The sequence below is a fragment of the Pinus tabuliformis genome, chromosome 9 (assembly GCF_031772625.1).
Source record: "Pinus tabuliformis cultivar Carrire ecotype Pingquan chromosome 9, CPIR1, whole genome shotgun sequence".
Taxonomy (NCBI): Eukaryota; Viridiplantae; Streptophyta; class Pinopsida; order Pinales; family Pinaceae; genus Pinus; species Pinus tabuliformis.
Window position 1 is genome coordinate 2,018,826,351 of NC_142307.1, and position 22,565 is coordinate 2,018,848,915.

At 40.9% G+C, this 22,565-nt stretch overlaps 1 protein-coding gene across 2 annotated transcripts in view; it reads left to right on the forward strand.

The window, feature by feature from the left end:
* LOC149157184 (uncharacterized) overlaps positions 1 to 22,565 on the forward strand; it is a 349,833-nt gene that overhangs the window by 313,045 nt on the left and 14,223 nt on the right. For both annotated transcript variants that reach the window (XR_016262468.1, XM_089439187.1), the window contains exons 7-8: positions 17,413 to 17,562; positions 18,040 to 18,150. Coding sequence is in view for 1 of the 2 variants with exons in the window: in XM_089439187.1 (XP_089295313.1) it covers positions 17,413 to 17,562; positions 18,040 to 18,150 (261 nt within the window). In the remaining variant the exon portion in view is untranslated. The remainder of the gene's footprint in view (positions 1 to 17,412; positions 17,563 to 18,039; positions 18,151 to 22,565) is intronic.

A 22,565-nucleotide genomic window follows, 5' to 3' on the forward strand; every position in this document is an offset into this window, starting at 1 on the left:
TCAAGGGCCAAGTGATATGAGAAAATCCCAACACGAACCTGCGGTAGAAGTTGGCAAGACCTAGAAAGCTGCGGAGCTCTATCAAAGTGGTTGGAGATGGCCAATCCCGAATGACTTGGATCTTGGCTGGATCCACATGCACCCCCTATTCATCAATAATGTATCTCAGATATTGAACCTGGGTCATGCCAAAAGTGCATTTCTCCAAATTGGCACATAACTTGTGTTGCCGCAGTGTTTGGAGAACCTGTTGAATGTGGTGGAGGCGCTCTTCCCAACTCTTGTTGAAGATCAGGATGTCATCCAAGTATACCACTACAAATGAGTTGGTGAATGGCCGCAAAATGTCTTCCATTAGCCTCATGAAGGTTGCAGGAGCATTCGTCAATCCGAAAGGCATAACCAACCATTCGAAAAGGCCCTCCTTGGCTTTAAAGGCAGTCTTCCACACATTAGAGGGTTCGATTGGTACCTGGTGATATCCTGACTTCAAATCGATCTTGCTGAAATATTTTGCCCACTTCAATTGGTCTAGGAGGTCATCAATCCATGGGATCGGGTACCTATTACGAATAGTGATCTTGTTCAACGCCTGATAGTTAATACAGAGTCTCCAAGTCCCATCCTTCTTTTGTACCAACACGATCGGGCTCCCACAGGGCGATGAACTCAGACGGATGTGACCTTTCTGCAGCAGCTCCTGAATTTGCCTCTTGATTTCATCATTCTCCAGAACGGAGCGCCGATAGATTGGTCCATTTGGTAGCGATGCACCTGGGGTCAGATCAATGGAGTGCTTGACTTGACAGTGCAGAGGAACCCCTGCGGGGGAGGTGAAGATGTCCTCGTACTCCTCCACGACCTTGTCCATCTGTAGTTGTTGTGCGGAGGGGCCCTGTTTCGAGGTCGTGGCCACCGTCTTCTTCTTTCCTTGAGGGCGTATCATCAGGAAAACAAATTTCCTTGTTTTGGAAATGAGCTTACTGCATTGTTTTGCAATAACCAAAGAGATAGCAGTAGGCGGTGCTACCTCCAGTATCCTGTACAACTTATTTCCCAGAGTAACAATAACAGCACGGGGCCTTGATTCATACACAGCATGTCGCTTCCACAAGTATGGTTGTCCTAATAATACATCACAAACTTCAAGGGGAGCAATTTCACACAATACCTCATCCGTGAAGGGCTTGATGTTGTATGGAAGGCGACACTGCTGGCTCACGCGAAGATCCCGTCCTTGGTGAAGCCACCCGATGGTGTACGGTTGTGGATGTGTTGTGGTCGGTAAGCCCAGCCGCTTCACGACCTCTGCCAAAATGAGGTTCTTTTGGCTCTCGCTGTCAACAATGAACTGTAGCGGGGAGCCCTTTACCCACATCTGGGAGTGGAAGAGACGCTCCTCCTCCTCTGGATCTTCAGGTTCCTCCTTCTGGATCTTCGTGGTGGCAACGGTGGCGTTGGGCTCCGCATTGATAATCTGCTTCCTTTTGTCATTCCCCTTGTCAGGTTCTGACTCAAAGTCGGAACATGCATCTGATTCTGAAACCTTTAGCTTAGCCACCAGTTACTGCTTGGCCCGACACTCACTTGTGTTGTGAATGGAGCTCTTATGGAACTCACACCACTTTCCCGTGTCCTTTTTCAGTTTCGCGATGTTGTTCTTTGCTTGCAGCTTTTGCGGGTTGTCTTAGGCTGCCCCGCCTTGGCTTTGTCCTTTGTTCTACGGTTTGGGGGCACCTTTCCCTTGCTTCGGATTTGCAAATCCAAAGTCTCGCTTCTTCTGTTTAGACTTTTGCTCGACCTTGACGGCATATCGGTATGCGGTGCCAAGTGAGGAGATGTTCAGGAATTCTATTTCTTCCTGGATGTACTTGTGCAGGCAGCCGCAGTATTTGAGTACCAAATGCTGCTCTGAATCCTTGATACCCAACTTTCTGCCAAGGGTATGGAAAATATTGGTAAACTCCAACACGTCTTGGTCCCTTCCCTGCCGCAGAATGGTCCAGTTTATGTATTGATCCTCATAGCTTCTGACAGGGTATTACTGCTCCTTGATGGCATCCCGGAATGAATTCCAAGTGGGTGCAGCTGAAAATAGTGAGCCTATACTTTCATCCTTCTGCTCGCAATAGGTTTCCCACCAGTCCTTAACGTGGGGGGCTGCTTTGAGAAGAGCGAAAATAGTCTTTTACCGATTGGAAAAGTCATGAACAAAAAAATAACCCTCTAGCAGATTTAACCATTTATCGACGGCATCTGTGTCTATCTGACCCTCGAATATGGGGATTGTTAACACACACATGGCAGAAATAAATATGAAAGATAAAACATGAGAGTATATTTTTATTAACAAGAGATATACATTTATAGTACATGGTTTGACCGTTGGGTTCCACATCCCAAGGTCTCTTGGACTCCTTTCTCTATTTGGCTTCCACACTAACCCATTGAGGATTAGGTGTCCAACATTCCCCCCCCTTAATCCGAAGGGTTATGTATGAGTCCAAGAAGAGAGCTGTAAAACAAAATGTGCAACAATGCATGGCAGCACTAGGCTGAATGTGCTCTTTGAAATGTTGGTATAAAGGGCGGTGGTTTAAGGATGAACACCAACGCTAGAACACTTAGTGCAGTTCCCGAAACTCTTCCAAAACTAGCAAGAAGCTGAAGTCTTCTGCTAGAGGAAGTGCTCCTATTGTTTTGAAGAGGGAAACCTTCAACCATGAAAGGGAGGTCTCACCCCGCATAAAAGGGAGAACTTCAACGTGAAAAGGGAAGTCTCAACCTGTGATGGTTTAAGGATGACCAACAACTCTGGAATGCTTAATGCAATTCTTGTAACTCTTCCAAATTTGGCAAGAAGATGAAGTCTTCTGCTAGAGGAAGTGTCCCCAATTTTGTTCCTAGAATTCTTCCGAAACTGGCAAGAAGCTGAAGTCTTCTGCTAGAGGAAGTGTCCCAGATTACCAACTGAAGGCATGCTCAGGGGCATCTTTGTCTTTGGCTACAACTCTGAAACTGGTGTGGCAAGTTGTGGCTCAAGCTCGCTTGATGTGACTTTGAAGCTTGTAGATGACCATCATTTCCCCCCCTGTCAGATACAAGGTGAGATGATGGAGAAAACTCAACTGCAAGACTGTTCAATACTCTGGAACAAGTTCTGACATGTGATTGGAATATCTTCTTGGCTGTTGATGCCCATTGCCAAGAAGCGATCCATCCAAGATGAATCTTTGTTCTTGCAGGACGTTTGTTTTCGAAGCATCTGTTTGAAGAATGGGTGGTTTTATGACAGTGCTTTACATAGATGAAGATCAAAACAGTGATCTTTCAAATGGCCAACTCGGTTACAGTGTTGGCATTTCGCAATCTGTTGTTGTTGTTGTTGCTGTGGAAGAGGGGCAGAATCTGGAACAGCTGGAGGTGAACTGTCATGAAGGAATCCAGCACTCTGAAACTGAATGGGCTTGGCGTAGTCTGGAATATGAAAGGACAAGTCCTTGTCATATCCAAGACCAGTTTTGTGCTTGTTGTGGACAAGCTGTTCCCAAGGTCTGATGATGGGTTTGGGAAGTGTAGACTGAGTTTCTGCATCTGCATGTACAACTGTTGCTTTATTGGGCACTAGATCTGAACCAACTGTAACATTATTGACTTGCTTCTGATGGGTTGCAGTCTCAATGTTCTAAACAGAAACATGTTCAGAATGACTCTTCTATTTTAATTCTTCTTGCTGTAGCTGAGATTCGAGCTGCAAAAAGTCAATTTTCTCTTGTGCATTTTGTAGACAAATCTGAATGTCTGTGAGAGAAACTTTGCTGAATTTTAATGTATCATGAGTAGTAGACAATATGAGAGTTTCGAGGAACTCTAACACTTCATTGATTCTGGCCATTTTTTTTCTTCAATGTCAGATTTACAGCTTAAAAACTTATCACAACTACTACTCAATGCAAAAAAGTAATATCACTCATAGTACACAGCAATATCCTTTATAAATGTGCAGCAAATAATCAATGTGCAACCAGCAAGCACCAATTACAATCCATTACATAAAAATGACCAGCACTATGTTCTAACAATACAGCCGACTAAACTTTTCTCCACAAAAGACTACTTTTATTTGTCAAAACAATCATTGCCTTTATACAGCCCACCAAACTCTTATGTAGCAGTCGAATCAAGGAATCAATGCATAAATATGTAGACATAAACTATAATGAATTTTAAATACAATGCCACAACTGGGGCAGTAGCGACTGCAAACTTGCTTGGATCCTTCAAATACTCCTTCACTTTCAAAGCAGAAATGATGGCTATCAAAACTTCAACAATTATAGCACCATGTCATGGACAGGACTTGAATGCTCATATATAAATACTTGACTAGGGTACGAATCAATATTCTCTGATCTGGCCACTTTCTTCAAAGAAAACAATAGTCCATTTTAAGAAACCCAACCGGAATAACTGAGAGAAAACCATAAAGAGTCCTGAGTTTGTATGGTTTGGTCCACTGTAGTATTTTAACAAACAGTTTGTGTATGAAATGAATTAAGCCATCATTCCTGGAAATACAATTAAAACAAACGATAAATCAATTATGACTATATTTCATAAAGAAGGAAGTAAAGCTTTGTCCATCACGACGCTGCAATGTACTATATTAATTACTCCGAACAGCACTGGGAGCCAACCCTCCGTTTCTCAGATTAACCTCCACCACGAAATTCGATATCTGGTAGCTTGTAGTGCCTTCATTCGAATGTAATGCCGGCTAGTTCAATTCTCTTTTACTTCAAGCGAAACCAAGCCTTCAAGGGAAACACTCGGAGCCAACGAAAAGAAGCCCTACAATGCCAGCCAAAAGCTCGAGTAGACCATGGTGCCTGATCAGAAGAAGTCTTGATTTCAGAGAAAAAGAATGCATAAATACCCAAATTTTCTACTCATCGATCCTAGGCAATATCAAGTGCACACATATATGGGCGGTATCTCAATGTAAAAAAACATACACCAGAAATATCATACACAAAGTTCCACTCAAACTGATTTTGATTTTCAACGACTCAGAAAAGGTGCATAGAGGGAATCCCAAGCCTCCTTAGATAAGACCCTTAAAGTAGTCCACGATATCAGATTTTTTTTTTATTTGAGACATTAGGGTAACCAGTTCACCAAAGAGTCATCGACCACACCAACACCCGTGGGTTAAAAACATTTACAAGGCCTTAGATGTCACAGGGATGCTGACATGCCATGCCCGATAAATAACAAAAATGGCTTTTGAAATTCATTGGCCATAACATGATTACCACTGAGGAACATCCAATGGAATTTCACGACTCTATAAGAAACAGAAGCGAAATCGCAGTGGCACCACAATGATATGAAGTGATATATATATTATGGTCGGCATGTAACAACGTTCAACCAATGTAATGCGACCCACCAAACTGAGAGTAGGTTCCGCATATACCAAGATTGCGTTGTTATATTACGGGATATGGATGTGGAGTCGAAGTATGGGAGGAGATTGCGCTCTGATATGGAGGTGTGTCATATCAGTGAAACCTTAGGTGTGGGGGCAGAATAATGGAACGCATATAAATATGTACAGAACAGAAAGTAGTATTCCAGGACAGCAGGTGCGATGTCGTTGGAGTATGGCAGTGTATGGGCGAGCACAGTTAGCAGAACTGCGTGCCTGAAGCAGAATACCATACCATATCAATAGAATGTGTATACAATGGAACGCAAATACTGTATATCAATGGAACGCGTGTATTAATGGAATGCTGGTCATCAGGGTCTGAGACAGCATATGCAGTGACACACCAACAAATCATTCTAGCGTATCCTGTCAACAGAGCCTTGTGGGATCCTCGCACGTCCGTTGTTACTCCCGACGAGGATATCTTCTACGCGGTATCGCTCCTCCGTTTCAACAAACCTTATCCAGAGGGGCCTCCTCTCCCGATTGTCCTCGATCAAAATAACGTCGTTCTTGAGGCAGACTTTCGTTGTCAATTCTTTTGGCAGCCCAAATAGGCACAGGAAAAGGAACTCGTCCCTCTACACATCAACGACTCGGTTCCCTCAAATAAAATACTCAGCCCCTTCAACAGTTAGTGAAACTTGGTCATGCACCAAAGTCGCAATACGCTGCTTCAACGCTCGAAAAACTTCCCGGAGAGTGCACCAACCACGATACAGGAATGCATAGTCTCTAATTCAGCGCAGAGAAGTAATGCGGCCAGAGGATTCAGGACAGAGTATGTGGCAGGAAAATAGGAGTTACAGGAGAATCTAAAACGTCTATGAGGCCAGCAATGTGGAGAGGGCAGCGTATGGAGGCCAGTGGAGTATATGGAAGCCCAACAGTCCAAATTCACAGTCTTAGCACAATTCAAGCAGCGTAGCAGAGCAGCGTAGTAGGACTATGTCAGAGGAGCGAGGGAGGTTATAAAATTGGCAGAAAAATCCATGAAAAACTGACATTCTTCTGAAGAAAATAATACCATGTCAAATACCATGTCAGAGAATAATGGTAAATCGCAGCGCTGTTATACCAGCGTGGAGAGAGCAGCAAAAACTCAAGTGTTACTGAGATTATCAGGCAGGGCAGACCCTGATTATCAAGCAGAGGGAAGACCCAGATTACTGCACATAAAGGCCATAAAACAAATAGCTCAAAGTAATTATGCAAGGCAGGAATACGCCTGCTCTGATACCATGTTAAACACACACATGGCAGAAATAAATATGAAAGATAAAACATGAGAGTATATTTTTATTAACAAGAGATACATTTATAGTACATGGCTTGACCGTTGGGTTCCACATCCCAAGGTCTCTTGGACTACTTTTGTCTATTCGGCTTCCACACTAAACCATTGAGGATTAGGTGTCCTTGATGGCATCCCGGAACGAATTCCTAGTGGGTGCAGCTGAAAATAGTGAGCCTGTACTTTCATCCTTCTGCTCGCAGTAGGTTTCCCACCAATCCTTGACGTGGGGGGCTACTTTGAGAAGAGCGAAAATAATCTTTTACCGATTGGAAAAGTCATGAACAAAAAAATAACCCTCTAGCAGATTTAACCATTTATCGACGGCATCCGCATCTATCTGACCCTCGAATATGGGGATTTCAAAATTAACTTGTACCTTAAAAGGTGTGGCATTTCCAGTGTAGCTGTTGGAAGCCGATGCGTCGCCCCTAGGTAGCCGCTGAAGGATCTGGGCGAAGCTATCCATCATTGCGTTCCTTTGTCGCTCGAGGGCTTCTTCGAGCAAGATTTTGATAGGGTCTCCTGCCCCCTCGTCTTTCTTTTCATCCGCCATGGGAGGCCGTCGGGATTGGCGAGGTTGGTCTTGCAAAGGTTCGACCAGTTCAAGCCCTAACTCCTTATATCCCGACCTCGTTGGGGACATGCAAAGAAAAACAGAGAAAAAAAACAGACCGCTTGATACCACTGATCCGGATTTAAACAGGAATGCCAAAAATTACAGAGATAACCATAAACCCAAAGATGCAGCGGAAATAATACTTCATTTCATTAATGGAAAATATTGAAATATGCTTACAAACAGAAATGGAAATAAACCAGCTAGGGCGATGGTAGCTTATCTCTAAAAAGAGATGTGGTGGCTACATGCCTCTAAACTGTGTTACAATGAAGCTCGAAGGCCTATTTATTGTTGAGAAACAATGGAAAATCCTAAAAATCCAAAAACCTAACCCTAGAAGATGAAACACCAAACTGTGGGCCCCGTTTGGGTAAATTGGTACATCAACTTCTCGGGGTTGTAACTTTGGCATACGATCTTCGTTTGACGCGCACAATATCTCGCTAGAAAGATCTATCCGAGAACTACAACTTTGGGAAGAGCAACATCGGTATATGGACCCATGTTGCTCCCAGTTTTCCCAAAAAACATCACTTAGGGCCTCAAAACGGCTTCGGAAGTTCAAGACCCAAAAAACTGCTAAAAATAGTAAACTGTGCTACAATTAAGGAAACTGAAAAGCTGAAAGAAACAATGGTGGGGGTCCAAGTGGACTTGGTGGGTGGCCACCAATATCCACCTGGATCAAATAGTGCGAGCAGTCGAGCAAGAAAAAGAGGAGATTCTTGTTTATCTTCCAAGTTGTGAGCTCCGTAGAAATGGCCTCAACAAGACTTCGAGATCAGGGTAGGCTAGATGGAGCCTCGAATTATTGTATCTGGAAAGCCAGAATGCCTTTCCTGCTAGATGGAGCCTTGAATTATTGTATCTGGAACGCCAGAATGCCTTTCCTGCTAGATGGGCATGGTTTGAAGACGTATGCAGAGAAAGTTGTAGTTTTACCTACAGACCCACAACAGTTAGAGAACTATAATAAGGAGATGGCCAAGGCAAAGCAATTGATCCTTGATGGAGTTCAAGATCATGTAGTCTCGGATTTAGCTACCAAGAATACAGCAAAAGAAATGTGGGATGTTATCGCCACGCTTTTCCATAATCCTTCCAAGAATCGGAAGATGTTCTTGAAAGAGAAGCCACGCTTTTCTAGAATCCTTCCGAGAATCAAAAGATGTTCTTGAAAGAGAAGCTGAGGACCACCAAGATGAATAAGGGTGAAGGAGTCACTCCTTATCTCACTAGAATTCAAAATGTCTAAGATGAGCTTGCAGTCGTTGGAGAGACACCTCAAGGGAGTGAGCTAGTATGTATAGCTCTCAATGGTTTCACCAAGGAGTGGGCAACTTTCGTCCAAGGTATTATTGGACGAGATCAGCTACATGGATGGGATCGATTGTGGGCCGATTTCACTCAAGAAGAGATGAGGCTTGCTCTGGTCGAGAGTAATATCAATGGCAACAATAGCAAAGGACCGAAGAGTGTGAAGGATGAGGAGAACATAGCCCTTGCATTAAAGGGGAAGGAAAAGAAAGGTCTCAGTCAGGGACAAGGCTCACAAGGAGGAGAAAAGAAGAAGAAAGATCTATCGAAGATCAAGTGCTTCAGATGTGGTGATTTTGGTCACTATAGTACCCAATGTCTGAAGAAGAAAAAAGACAAGAAGGAGAAGTAGGAGCAGATAGCAACTTCGGCAGAGATCAACAATTTGTCCAGCAGGTTGGAGGATGAATTCGCTTTGTATGCAACTATACCTCTAGGAGAGAGGTGGGGGGACATTGAGTTGTAGACTCCAAAGTCGCAGAGATTTGGGTAGGGTCCATAGAGGAGCTGCAACAGTTGTAGATTACTCATATGGATCATTACCATTGTTATAGGGGCCCATAGTAGTCAGTAGCAGATGGATCAGTATCAGATGGCACAAACAGATCTTGAGGGACAATTGCAGTACTAGTTCCAGTCAAAAGCTGAGGGGTGCAGAGCAATTGCGGTGCGGACAATTACTCAATAGGCAGTACAAGGGCTACTTGTAGTCAGAGACTTATGAAACAGTTGCAAAGCCAGTACAAGGACACAGTTGATTCAGAGTTTTGTTCTCAGTTATAATAGTTGCAGCAATAGCAGCATGAGATCAATGGCAGCGCAGTGCAGTCTTGGCAATAGTACAGGTGGTACAGTGCAGGTCAACAACAGCGCAGATGCAGGGTGGTTCAACGATAGAGCGGCAAATGAATCAGAGTATGCGCAATAGTTGGTGGGCAATGGCAAGTTTTCACAAATGTCAAACATCAACAGCGTGTATGGGAGGATGTTATGAAACAGAGAGAACACCTTTCTCACTAAGAGGGAGTGTTTTTGTAGCATCAAACAAGTGTTCTAGTACCGACTTTGGTCAAAAAGGCTAAGGAACATTGGATCTCCAAAAACTAGAAAAGGTTTCAAGGGAAAACACCTAGAGATGGCTCAATTAAGTTAATTAATCAATAATTAAATATTTCCTAAGTCTAACTTAGGAAAAGTGATTAATTAACAGGAATTAATTGAGAAATGTTATAATTCTCTAGACGCTCACATGGATCAAGTTTGAGATGATCTTAGCCATTGATGGGGATCTAATCATGGTCGTTGGTTCACTAATGAGAGATTATAAGAGCAACTCGATGGGGATGGAGAAGACACTTGTGAGGTTGAGTTCCTTCGCAGATCGAGCTATCCAGTTGTAGAGGTCGAGCAGGGAAGAAGACTTCAAGCTAGAAGGGATGCATAGACAGAGAGGGATCAGAGACAGTGATTCCGGAGGAGTTTCTAGTTCCACAAAGGCAGCAGCAAAGAGGCTGAGTTATTCCACTAGAGGTTGCATAAGGACTGCGCAGGCAGCTTCAGTGAGGCAATTCAATTGGGTTGAGCAAGTGGTCGATTCAGTTGTCAGAGGCCGAGATAATTTTCCATAAAGTTGGAGAATCACTTCCAAAGGCAGCATCAAGCAAGACGACTTGATTAGAGGCAAATTTAGGTTGTGCATGTGAGGGTTTGCGCAAGGGTTCTTGGAGGGCCATTTTTCTTAATCAGGTTGTGCCGAGATTACTTGTGGAGAGAGAGAAATTCTCTCAGATAATTTTGGCCAGATTATTTGTTGAGGATTGCCAGTTTGGCATCCAGATTATACTCAGAATTTTCATTGTTGCATAATAATAATAAAAGCCCTATCTATTGCATTGGTTTTCCCATATTGGGTTTTTCCAAGGACATTTGTCCAAAAATAACGGTATCAATTTTATTGTGTGTTATATCATTTTCTCAGTTTCCAATTTATTTTCCGTAGCATTTTTATTTGTGAAAAATTGCAGTGTGATTTATTCGTTGTTTGTCGTAGCGAATAAATTGCATAATTTATTAATTTAGAAGAATAAAGTTCTAGTTGCTGCAATTTAAGGAAATTTCACACCGGCTATCTTTTGCATTTTATAATATTCTTTTCTTTTGTTGCTTGCTTGTGGCCATGATATGCTTTTAACTTTCTTTTAGCTGCATTAACCTCCAGGGCAACATTTCCAGGCCCGACCTAGACATGTGGACAAGGGGAAGGGGTGTGTCAATGCCTTATGGACCAAGAGAGTGAAGATGATGAAATAGGACTTGTAATGTGCAGAGGGGAGTGAAAAATGTGAAACGGGACCGCGCTACCAAAATCGAGGTTTCCCAATTAGTGCCCTTCTTGAAGCCATAGGCCAATAGGGGAGATCCCACAGGAATAGGGTTGAGGATTAACCCCCCGCCCCATTTAAAGTGAAGGAATGAGACATTGATCAAAACACTTCCTTATTCCAGGTCACCCAATAATCCATGCCCAGAATTCCCAATGAAAAACAAGCATAAGCGTCTGATTGCACAATGAAAAACATACCTTCCGAGTTGGAGTGCGCACCTTCGAACATATGCTCTTGACAAATGGGCAAGGGGGCCTATGACCAATTCAGGGAGCGAAGATCAAATGGCACAATATTTCAACTACATCAGTGGTTGTTAGGGGTTGTTGGCTGTCGGCTGAAGAGATGTCTAGGAGAAAAATTCTCCTATGGGGTCACCCACTTTTTGGTGGGTAACAGTGTCGATCCTTGTTGACCACTCTATGTCAACGACCCCATAGCAATACACCCCTTTTTTCGCAAAAGGGATCTATCATGTTAGAGTGTTCGCGCCTTTCAGATTTCATCATCAGCCGACAGTTTTGTTAAAGATGTAAACCCATTCTGCATGGTTATAATGTAAATGATCTTAGTAAGACCATCATGTATGTAACAACCTAGGTAAGCATAGTATTTTGATGACGATTTCTACCTTAGGAGGTTTTTTGTCTCACTGATTCATCTGTGTCTCTAGACACAAATGATCAGCAAAGTTTTTCCCTCCAACCTCACCCCAAAGCTAGGGTGGATTTTGTTGTCAAGATATTAATTGAGTCTTAATGTTTTTTATCGAGTCTTTGTAAAAGTAATTTGAGAATAATCCTAGCTAATTGGCTAGATTATTTTATTACAGATTACTTGGTCTACTAGATCATATTTTGTGTCACAGAAATGGGTAAATGTTGAGGGTCTATGACGAATGGGTGTTCCCCCTTCATGTATTAAATTGTAAAATCTTCATGTAAAAAATATTTAGTGCATGGTCCCTCATAATTAGACACCATGGCTAAATATTAGAGGGTTGGAAAAATAATTAATCCCCTCATAAGTCAATTAATTAAATTTTCTGGCAAAATTAAATTAAAATCTTAAGCCAGAAATTTAATTAATTTTGTGTCCTAGGTAAAATTAAATTCTCCAATGGTGAAATTCGTGGGTTTTAAAGAAGTTAATTTTTGGAGGTCCCTGGCCAAGGGAATATTGAGGAAATCAAGAAATTTTGGACCCTTGGGCCTTGGTGGTTAAGTCAAAGTCAAATTTTTGAGGAAATTAACTCAAAATAATTAATTTTGAGTTAATTAAAAATCAATTAAATGATAAATTCGATTTTTCCTCAAAAATTAAATAATTTCGACGATGATGATTAAAGATTAATTAAATCTTTATGAACGGTCGAGATTAATTTGACAGGGATCAAGCCAACTAGCCGTTGGATATTTTACCTATAAATTAGAGGTCAATGTCAGTCTGTTTTTTCATCCGATCTTTGAATTGTGTACTAAGCTCTCAAGCTCTCTTGTATACTTTTTTGAAAAAATTCACTAGTCTTTGGGGTTTCAATGTGCGGTGGTGTTCCTCTTCATGAATTTATGGTAATATTGTTTTAATTACTGCTTAATGTTATGTGAAAACTATCAATCAATAGCTCTTTTAGAATGATCTGGTACAGGTATCTTATTCGGTTTGTTGGATTTAGGGTAACATTTTTTATTTTGATCGAAGTAGCAGGTATCTCTATTTCTTCAGAATTTCATTGTTGTTCGAATTCTCTATTTGGTTTGATGGATGATCTAGTGTTTGCAGGAAATCTCTCAGGTTTTTTTGTTGAGCGTTTGGGGATAATCCTTGGTTGGACACCAACTCTCAGCATATATTTTTTGAAAAGCCTACCTCATGTAAGCTCCAGGATTTATCTAACAAAAAAATCTTTTTCTACAAGGTGTTTTTAAATATTTGTGAAAAAATTGATAGATCTGGCTATTGAGAGCCTTAGATTATCGGATCTGGGAGTGAAGTTGGACTCATACTCCTCAGATCTGATAGATCTACGATCTTTGTGCATAGATCTGTAATTTTTATTTTGATTTAAAATTTTCTAAATTGGGTTTTGGAGTTTTTATTCATATCTTGATTTTGGGTGTTTTTGTTTTCGTTTTTGCAAGTGCAGATATGAAGGAAAAAAATTATTTGAAGCCAGATCTAGACCCTGAAGGTTAAGATATGGCCTCAATACTATTTTACAAAGACATGATTTAAAGTTATTTATAGTCAGAGGGTTTCAAAATTTAGATCTGGGAATTTAATGAGTTTTCCTGAGAGGAAATTTGAAGGAGGAATATATAATTTTAAAATATAAATTTCTAGAAAGATTTTTAAGGTTGTTGGGCTACCATCCACTGCCCTAAACCCCTTTAAAATTTTGTTGCTCCCTCTGTCTGCTTTTTTCTTTCTTTTCTCTGAAATCGCTCCTCTTTTCTACTGTGATTTGTCTCCTCTGCAAATTTTCGATTTTGTTTTTTGTTTGCCTTTTCTTCCCTTTTCATTGTTGGCTTCCTCGACCTGGCTCTCATCCCTCGCATTCCTTGTTGCCCCTGCGTATTACCAGCCTGTAGCTCCCTTTCCTTTCGAAATCCGAGATCTTATGTGTTGTTGTCCCTTTCATATCCTTCGCAGTACTTTTCCTCCGCATCCACAGCCTTCTCTACATCCTTCGCTGCTTGTCCCTCTCTCCTGCAATCTTTTGCTTGCCGCGACACTCCGTTCCTTCACTGCGTGCACTCTCATTCTTCAACCCACAACCCCAACTTCCTCTTCTTTGTCGAGCCTTTGCCCGCGACTTCTCTCCTCCGCATGCTCCTCCCTGCCTCTTCCTTTCGCTCGATGCTTCCCTTTGCGTCGCTGCCCGAGCTCCTTTGAGCTTTTCTCCCTCAGCCCTACATTCCTCAAGCTCTATCCCTCACTGCTGCCGTCAAGCCTGCATAGAAGCACTTTATCTACTTTTCATTTTTTTCTTTTTAATGCTCTTGTGTTGATTTCGTTAGGGTTAGATTTCTTTTAATTCGATTTTTTTTTTTTTAGGTTTGTTTTTCACATTTTATTTTTGTTTTGACTTTTGTTTAAATTAAAAAGAAACTCTAAAATTTTGATTTTTTATAGTGTGACTTTGATTTTTTTTAGGAATCGAATTTCATTTTTTTTGCTTCTTTTTTTTTTTTTTGTTAATGACACTTGGATTTTGTTTGATATAAAAACAAAATATTAAAAAAAAATCATTTCCATTTTTTAATGTGACTTTGATATTTCTAAAGAATTAAATCAAAAGAGAACTTTGTGCTCTCACATTAAAATTATAAATTTTTATGTGGCCTTTGGCCCATTAAAAATTTAATTCATTAAGCCTTTTGATTTATTTATTTTTTACATTTGTCACATTAATTTTATAAACCTTAGCACATTAAAATTTGCCTAAGGAATAATTAAATTTTTAATCTAAAGTTCCTTGGGGTTTTTTTGTGTTAGGGGTTTGGGACTTTAAATTTTAAAGGGAAAATTTTGTGGTATTAAAACACGTTTAAATAATTTTTAAATCGTCTCTAAAGATTGACTATAGGAAAGCAATATTTTTTTCAGATTGAGGTCACTTATGAAAAATCATTTAAATTTTGGAATTGTTAAGTGTTTAGCATTTAAATTTCATAGTTCTTTATGGTATTTAATTTTCGAAATTTTATTGGTAGAGTATTTTGCATGCTAAGGTTTTGAGCATTTTCTTATGCTTGACATCCATTGAGATTGGTCATCGTTGAATTAGCTCTAAGCGTTATTTAATTACTTGAATTATTTGATGTTTATTGCATGTTAAATATTTTGTGAATATTTTGAGTAATTATTAAAGTATTGTGTCAAGGAATTGTGATAAATTGCATATCTTTTGTTTCATAAACTAAGTATTTTTTTTGAGCATTTGATATTGTGAAGAAGATTTTGTTCTCTTTGAGCTATAATTGCATTTGAAAGAATCTAGAAGGTTTGAAGTAAGCTTGTGGTTTAATTGTGATATTCTAAGAAGTTTATCTTTAAGTCTTTGTCTAGTAAAGTGAACATTTAATTTTGGTGAGTAAGAGCTTTGATAGATTGCGACATAAGCGCTTCTGATCCTCAAATCTAACTTCATTTCATCATCTCGTGCATTCCATATTAAACTAGTTATGCTTAACTAAAATTTACTTCCAAGTATAAGCTTGATCGATAGAAAGATAGGTACCATCCATCTTTGCTTGAGAAGCCTACTTTTAATAATACTTAAAACGGTGACCTTGCAGTCATCAAAGCCACAGCGCTCTGCGGCGCCAGAGGCACCGGGTATGTTAGATTTTCAGGAGAGGTATCATTAATCACATCTTAGTGTGCTTCACCTTATCTTCTCTCTGCCAATTACTATGAAATCAAACTCAATATAGAAAGGATCGAAGGGTTAAAACTTAGATAGGCATTTAACTAAAATTAACCAAGTTTCCTGCATCTCACATTAGTTTTAGGATCTGCATTTCATATAAGATAGTTAGTCACCCAAGCAGCAATTGCTAATCAATTACTTGGTCCTAAATTTCCTAGCAAGATTGTTGACTCGATAAGGCACTGGTACCAATCGTTTAAATATAATCAAATCCTATAACTCTTGCTAAATCTTAATCAAGTACTTGGTCCCTTCATTGTGTCTCCCGAACTGGTTGGTCCCAACTAGTTCTCCTTCTTTCGATTTCCGTAGGGTCTACCCCCCTTAGCCTGTTGTAGGGAGACAACTTAAATGGAGAGATTGGGGATCAAGGTGACAGCCCCCAATCTGAACCATTGTCGCGGTGCCTAGATATTCTATGCGACAACAATCCCAATGAGTAAAGGCAATCAACCCAAAGAAAGGACATTGATAATAAGGGAAGCATGGAAGGTTGTCAAGTATGGATTTTCATGGGCATGCTACTTCAATCAATGCCTCCTATTAATGCCCCTCCTAAAGGAATGACCTTAGGGGAGGCCACACTGGATTAGGGGTAAAGGTCACCTCCTAGGTGAAGCATGGGAACAAGGGTACCATCAAGAGTAGTCGATCATCCAACTTAGCCAGTGATGCGTATTCATATTCCCTAAAACATTAAATGAAAGCACATGATTATAGAAATGGTTATTGTACCTTCTGATAGATGACTCACCTTCCTTCAAGAAGCTTGCCATATTGGAGAGAGCATTGATCAGAACATAGGTGGAGAGCTCTAATGTAAAGCTATTTGTGGACCATCATAGGGCCACAAGCTGGCTGGCTGACCAATGGGGAGAAAATTTTTCTCTTGTGAGTTACCATGTTAACAAGACTAATGCACACTAAGTATGGTTCAACTAGTAGAAAAGCAACTCTCCCTTAGTTCCAAATTACTTTGCCAAAAATGGAGTTGTAGAGTCTAAAATAGAGTTAGATTCAATAAAAAAGTTCACTGAGGATAGGAGCCAAAAATAAATTATAACTGAAGATAGAACTCACACACATCATTGCTAACTCCAAAAGTACAGTTAAACTCCAAAAATAGGACTAAACTTCAAGAGACAAGGCTTCCCAGAATAAAGGGATCACCGGATAAGTTTTGTCCCTTGAAATAGGAAGGAAGTGTGCACTTGTGGATAAGAAGGCTAGGATATGGAAGTGTGCTCTTGTGGATAAGAGGGCTAGGATATGGAAGTGTGCTCTTGTGGATAAGGAGACTAGTGATAAGGAAGTGCACATTGATGGATAAGATATAGCCATGTCACTGTCCAGTCAATGCCACATGTCATCCTACATGGCAGCCCCTGCTAAAAATATACGTACTATAAATAGTAACTGCTAAAAATAGCAGGACCTCCTACTGCATTGGAAATGTAAGGTAGTTAATGTGCACGTACACCAACAGGAGGAGACACTAGTAAAATGGTGGTTGTAACTCTCCTTAGAGGGAATATTGTATTTGTAGGTATTAGACATAGAGCCTTATTACATTTAGTGATAGATTTTATCTATTAGAGAATGCTTCACATCACATTCTTACATGACATCCATTATATCCCTAATATTGGGATCATATGATTGCATAAGAGGGAATTAAACTGAGTGCATTTATTGATTCTCAATGTTCTTTTTGAACCAGTTGTGATCTATAGAGTATTTCTATCCAAATGAAAGCAGAATTCTGATTCAGAAATTTGTAGTTTCTCTACATATATATTTTGTTTCTTGTGTAACTGCATGGCAATTTGAAATTTAATTTGTTGTTCTTCACTTGTATTGCCTCAGGGATATAAGGTGACTAAACAGGGGACATCAATGATCATAACTAAATGGGAGGCTGTGACTCCAAAGAATCGTTTACCTCCAGTTTCATCTGTAGATGATCAAGGAATTGGAATTCAACTTGCACAGCTTGGCTTGGAAGCTTCAACAGCGGTACACTTTCCTTCCATCTATATAAATTTTTGAGGATGTATTATAAACTTAGCATTGACAATTAACGTTTAAACTTTATACAACATCTTAATTGAAAGAATGTGCATAATATTGCACTAGATATTGCCCACAAAGGTTGAGACACTGAAATCAAAGGATGTGGCACCTGTGGTTGGAAATTCATGGTGACTAGGTATAATGTGCATAAGAATATCATGTCTTGGCAAAGTCTTAGGTGCTAAAAGGTATTTCATCTCTTGGGTGAAGTCTCAAGTGCCAACTTTGTAAATCAGAGATTCAGAATGACTTTGACTTGATATTAATTGGATTTAACTTCCAATGAAAATATGACTTTGATTTCATTGGCTTTAACCTTCAAAATTACCCCACACATTCCATTGGTACAGCCAAGAGATTATCTTGGTGATTATGGTGAAAATTTCAAAGCAGATTTACAGGACTGTTTTCTGTTTCTAGGGAGCTGCTCGGCGTTTGAATTCAGCAGCTAAAAATGTAGAGATTGAGTCTATTGCAGGGCCAGAAAATGGTGCAGTCCTAGACCTACAATGTCTACTTTTCAAAAGAGAGGTATAGTTTCACAGCCTTCCTAACATCATTCTTGATTTGTTTTTTCTTTTATTGGGGTTAACTGTTAATGTATTTCACGCATAATATGATGCATTTACTTTTCACTCTATAATCAACAAATAACTTTGGTTTTGAAAGTGCTGTTGTAATCAGATATCCTGATTTTTTACCATCTTGTCTATCAGGATATCATATACAAGTTTTCTTAGGTTCAAATAATTGTTATGGTTAGCTTCCTTAAACCTAAAATAAATGAAGTACAAGAAACATGGCATTATAAGGATAGTGTAAATGTATGAGGTTAAATATTGTCTATCTATAAACAAGAGGAAATTATATCAATGTACACTAATGACCAAACTAGATCAATGGGATTCGGGGTAACTACACATGATAATAGTAGCCAGCTGTACCAAGGCGATATTCAGCTATTGTTGAATAAGCATAACCAGGTGTTTTGAGAGATTCCCCCAGAGAGACATAGATCTAGAGGAGGGGGGCAAACCTATGATCACCACACCTTACAGGCACCCGAAGAAATTCAACGATGAGATAGAGAAGGCCATCAAAGAACTACTAGCTATGGGCCACATCAGACCTGTTTCGAGCCCATTTGCTTCATCAATAGTTTTGGTGAAGAAGAAGGATAGCACATGGAGGATGTGCATTGACTATCAGGCGCTAAACAAAACGACCAAAAAAGGTACCCCATACCTAGGATCGACAAACTACTTGATGAATTGGATGGAGCGATATGTTTCTCAAACATTGATCTACAGTTAGGATATCATCAGATCCAAGTCCAGGAGCAGGATATGCATATGATGGCTTTCAGGTGCCACTATGGACATTTTGAATTCTTGGTCATGCCATTTGGGCTAACTAATGCACCAGCCACTTTCCATTCTTGTATGAACCACATCTTCAACAAGTGTTAAATTTTAGGTATGTTCTATGCTTAGAGCAATTTATTTCAATTTTCACAGTTAGCTCAATATCTTTTCCAGATTAGCAATCACATCAGCATTAAAGTAAACTACAGATAGAACATAAACATAAATCGCAGAAGACAAGCCAAGACAAGAGGACACAAGATGTGGCACTAGCTAGGAACAAACCCCAATGTGGGGAAACCCTTGATCAATTCTTCTTATATGTTCTTCAATAGTTCAGCAGAGAGAGAGAGAGATAGTACATTTACAACAGAAGTCAACGCTTTGACTTATCTAGATAAGATCATAGATCATCTCTAAGAAGATAATACATGAGATCAGTTGAAGACATGCTGCTTCAACTGATTCTCCAAGGTGACTCCTTCACCTATCATTGTGCTGCATTTTGTCATCATGCTACACCTCACCGCACTGCACCATGCTGCACCCATCATCACTATGCTGCATCTCATCATGCTTCATTAATCATGATTGTACCCATCACTATACCGCATTATGTGCCATTGTTGCATTATGTGCCATTGTTGCACTATGTTGCCATACTGACCTATGTGTTGGTTGCATCTTGCTTGCTTGTTGTCCCTAGCATGCTTGTTGTCCTTTGCATGCTTGTTGTTGCATGCTAGTTGTCCCTTGCATGCTAGCTGTAACATTGCATGCTTGGTGTATTTGTTGCTAAGTACCATACAACTGTCCAAATATTAGTTAGTTGTCCCTTGCGTGCTGCTCCCCTTCGGAGACAGATGCTCTAGCTGTTCCGGCAGTTCCAGCAATTCCAGTTGTTCCCGCCAGTTTCGGCTCAGCCCTCTGCGTCAGCTTTCCCACCTGTTCTAGCAGTTCCCGGCAATTCCGACAGTTTCGGAAATTCCAGTTGTTCCCGGTAGTTCTGGAAATTCCGGTTATTCCCGGCAGTTCCGACAATTGCGGCAGTTCCGGCTATTCTCGGCAATTCCGACTATTCCCGTCAGTGCCGTCTATTCCCAGCAGTTCTGACAGTTCTCGGCAATTCCGACTTCTGCCCTTTGGATTAGGGCAGCGTTATCCCTTAGGATCTCTCCTCCTACTAAAACGCAAAGACAAGTAGAGAGGAATAGATCCCAAGTGTGTTGAAATGACTTGAAGGCCACCTCTATTTATACTAAAATGTTGAGCGCAAGTGGGGTTTATATGGTTGTTGGCCGACCTTGACAAATTGTCCCATAACACAAATAAATTCATATCTCCATGAATACTTATCAGAATGATGATCTTTAGATCAATCCTACACCTCTCGATGAGAGGGATCCAAGAAAAATATCAGCTTCCATTAATAAGATGACCCACATGGAGTTTGACCCTAGTTGCCAATTTTAACACTTCCTCTCAACTAGGGAGAACTCCATCCGCTAATCCATATGTCCGACTGCACTATCTCTGCCATTAGTGCCCTGCACTACTCTGCTCTGTTGAGCTCTGCTCTACTCTGCTGAACCATGAATAAGAAGAATTGATCGAGAATGTCTCATACCATTCTCTACTGACCCGAAGTCAGTTTTATTGATCCCAGATCAATATCACAAGAGAGTGTCTCAAACCACTCATACTGATCCCAGATCAATGGAGGTCATCCTAGCATAGGGAGTATGGTAGATACATCGATGCGTCCATCGATAGTACTACTATGGTCCCTAACCCCATTTCCCTGCTCATTGATCAGATGAGAGGTACTTCCCATGAGTCCCAGACTGCATGGGTAGGATGCCTCGACAAGAGAAGTAATCATCCTGTCCACAGGAGAAGGAATCATCCTGCCCCACAGTCGCCACGGGAGAACTAATCACCCCGGCACACAGGAGAACTAATCATCTTGTTTCACAGTTGCCACAGGAGAGCTAATCATCTCGGCCCACAGGAGAACTAATCATCCTGTTCCACAGTTGCCACAAGAGAACTAATCATCTCGGCCCACAAGAGAACTAATCATCCTGTTTCACAGTTGCCACGGGAGTACTAATCATCCCGGCCCACAGGAGAACTAATCATCCTGTTCCACAGTTGCCACGGGAGAATTAATCATCTCGGCCCACGGGAGAACTAATCATCCTGTTCCATAGTTGCCACGGGGTATCACAGGGGAAGGTTGAACTTGTCATCTTGTACATAGCGCACCACCAGGGGAGGCTAAGTCTCCATGTGGTCGTATGTTGCTCCAGTAAGTACCCCAAGCCACCCAGAGCTCAATGCATGCAACATGCAGGACCCTTATAAGAAGGTCTCTCAACAACTCCAAGTCGTTCGAGAAAGTCACAGATTTGACCTTTCCCCGGGGCTTTGACAAAATTTCTACGACCTGTATATCAGTCTCAATGCAATGGAGCATCCTCGCTCATCGACTTACCATATCCCAGATAAGGCAGTGTCTGATGTCTATCTGTTGGAGCAATCATCGAATACGGGATTCCTCAATAATCGAATCCCCCCTCTGGTTGTCACAGAGAATCACAGTGGTATTCATCATGTGTACAAACAACTCACTTAAGAGCTTCTGCAACCATGCAGCTTCACACGAGATCATACTCGTAGCTATGTATTCGATCTCGACGGTGCTTATAGCAACCGACTTTTGCTTCCTGCTCATCCATGATATCGAAACAAAATCCAAAGAGAACCAGCACTAAGAAGTGCTCTAGTGATCCTCCACACTGCTTGCCCAGTCAGCATTCGAATAATCACGCAGTTTCATATTTTCGGCAGTGTATCTCAATGCATGAGAGATTGTGCCCCGAAGATATCTCAGAAGATTCTTGGCACCAATCTAGTGAGTCTCAACCAAATATGAGCTCACCATGCTAACTGCAAAACATATGTCCAGACGGAAGTTCACCAAGAACATCAATGCGAATGAGTTTATGAAACTCAGAGGCATTTCCCAAATCTAGTCCAACATCACTACCATATAACATCTGAAAGTTAAGATCCTCGAGGTAGTTACAGGCTTGCAGTTTATCATTCCACATCCGGAATCCAACTCCCTCTTACTTCTGCAAATGAGAGGGTCTGCACCTGTCAGAAATAGGTCGTCCTCATAAGGTGCTAGTATGAGAGGTCTATCATCCACAACCTTCAAACAATGGTTTGGATCGGCTTCACTCTTAGTGAATCTCAGCTTCATCTGACAGCTATCAATCCTCTCATACTACGCCCGAGGAGTTTTGCTTCAAGTCATAGAGGGCTTTCTTCCACCTGCATACGTGAGATTCCTGATTATCAATCTCAAACCCCTCGGGTTGTTCTAAACCTGTGGACCTGCTATATGAGGGGAATGGTCCCCTTGTAAGATTTTCCTTCAGTACATCTCAGACATGTACTTTCATGCTCTTTTTGAATTCAGGCATCCCTGTCACCATCTGACTCACATACCTCCGGTGCTATGTGTCAATGGACATGGTCCCTAGTGGACTTCCTGCAACTTGACACAACCCT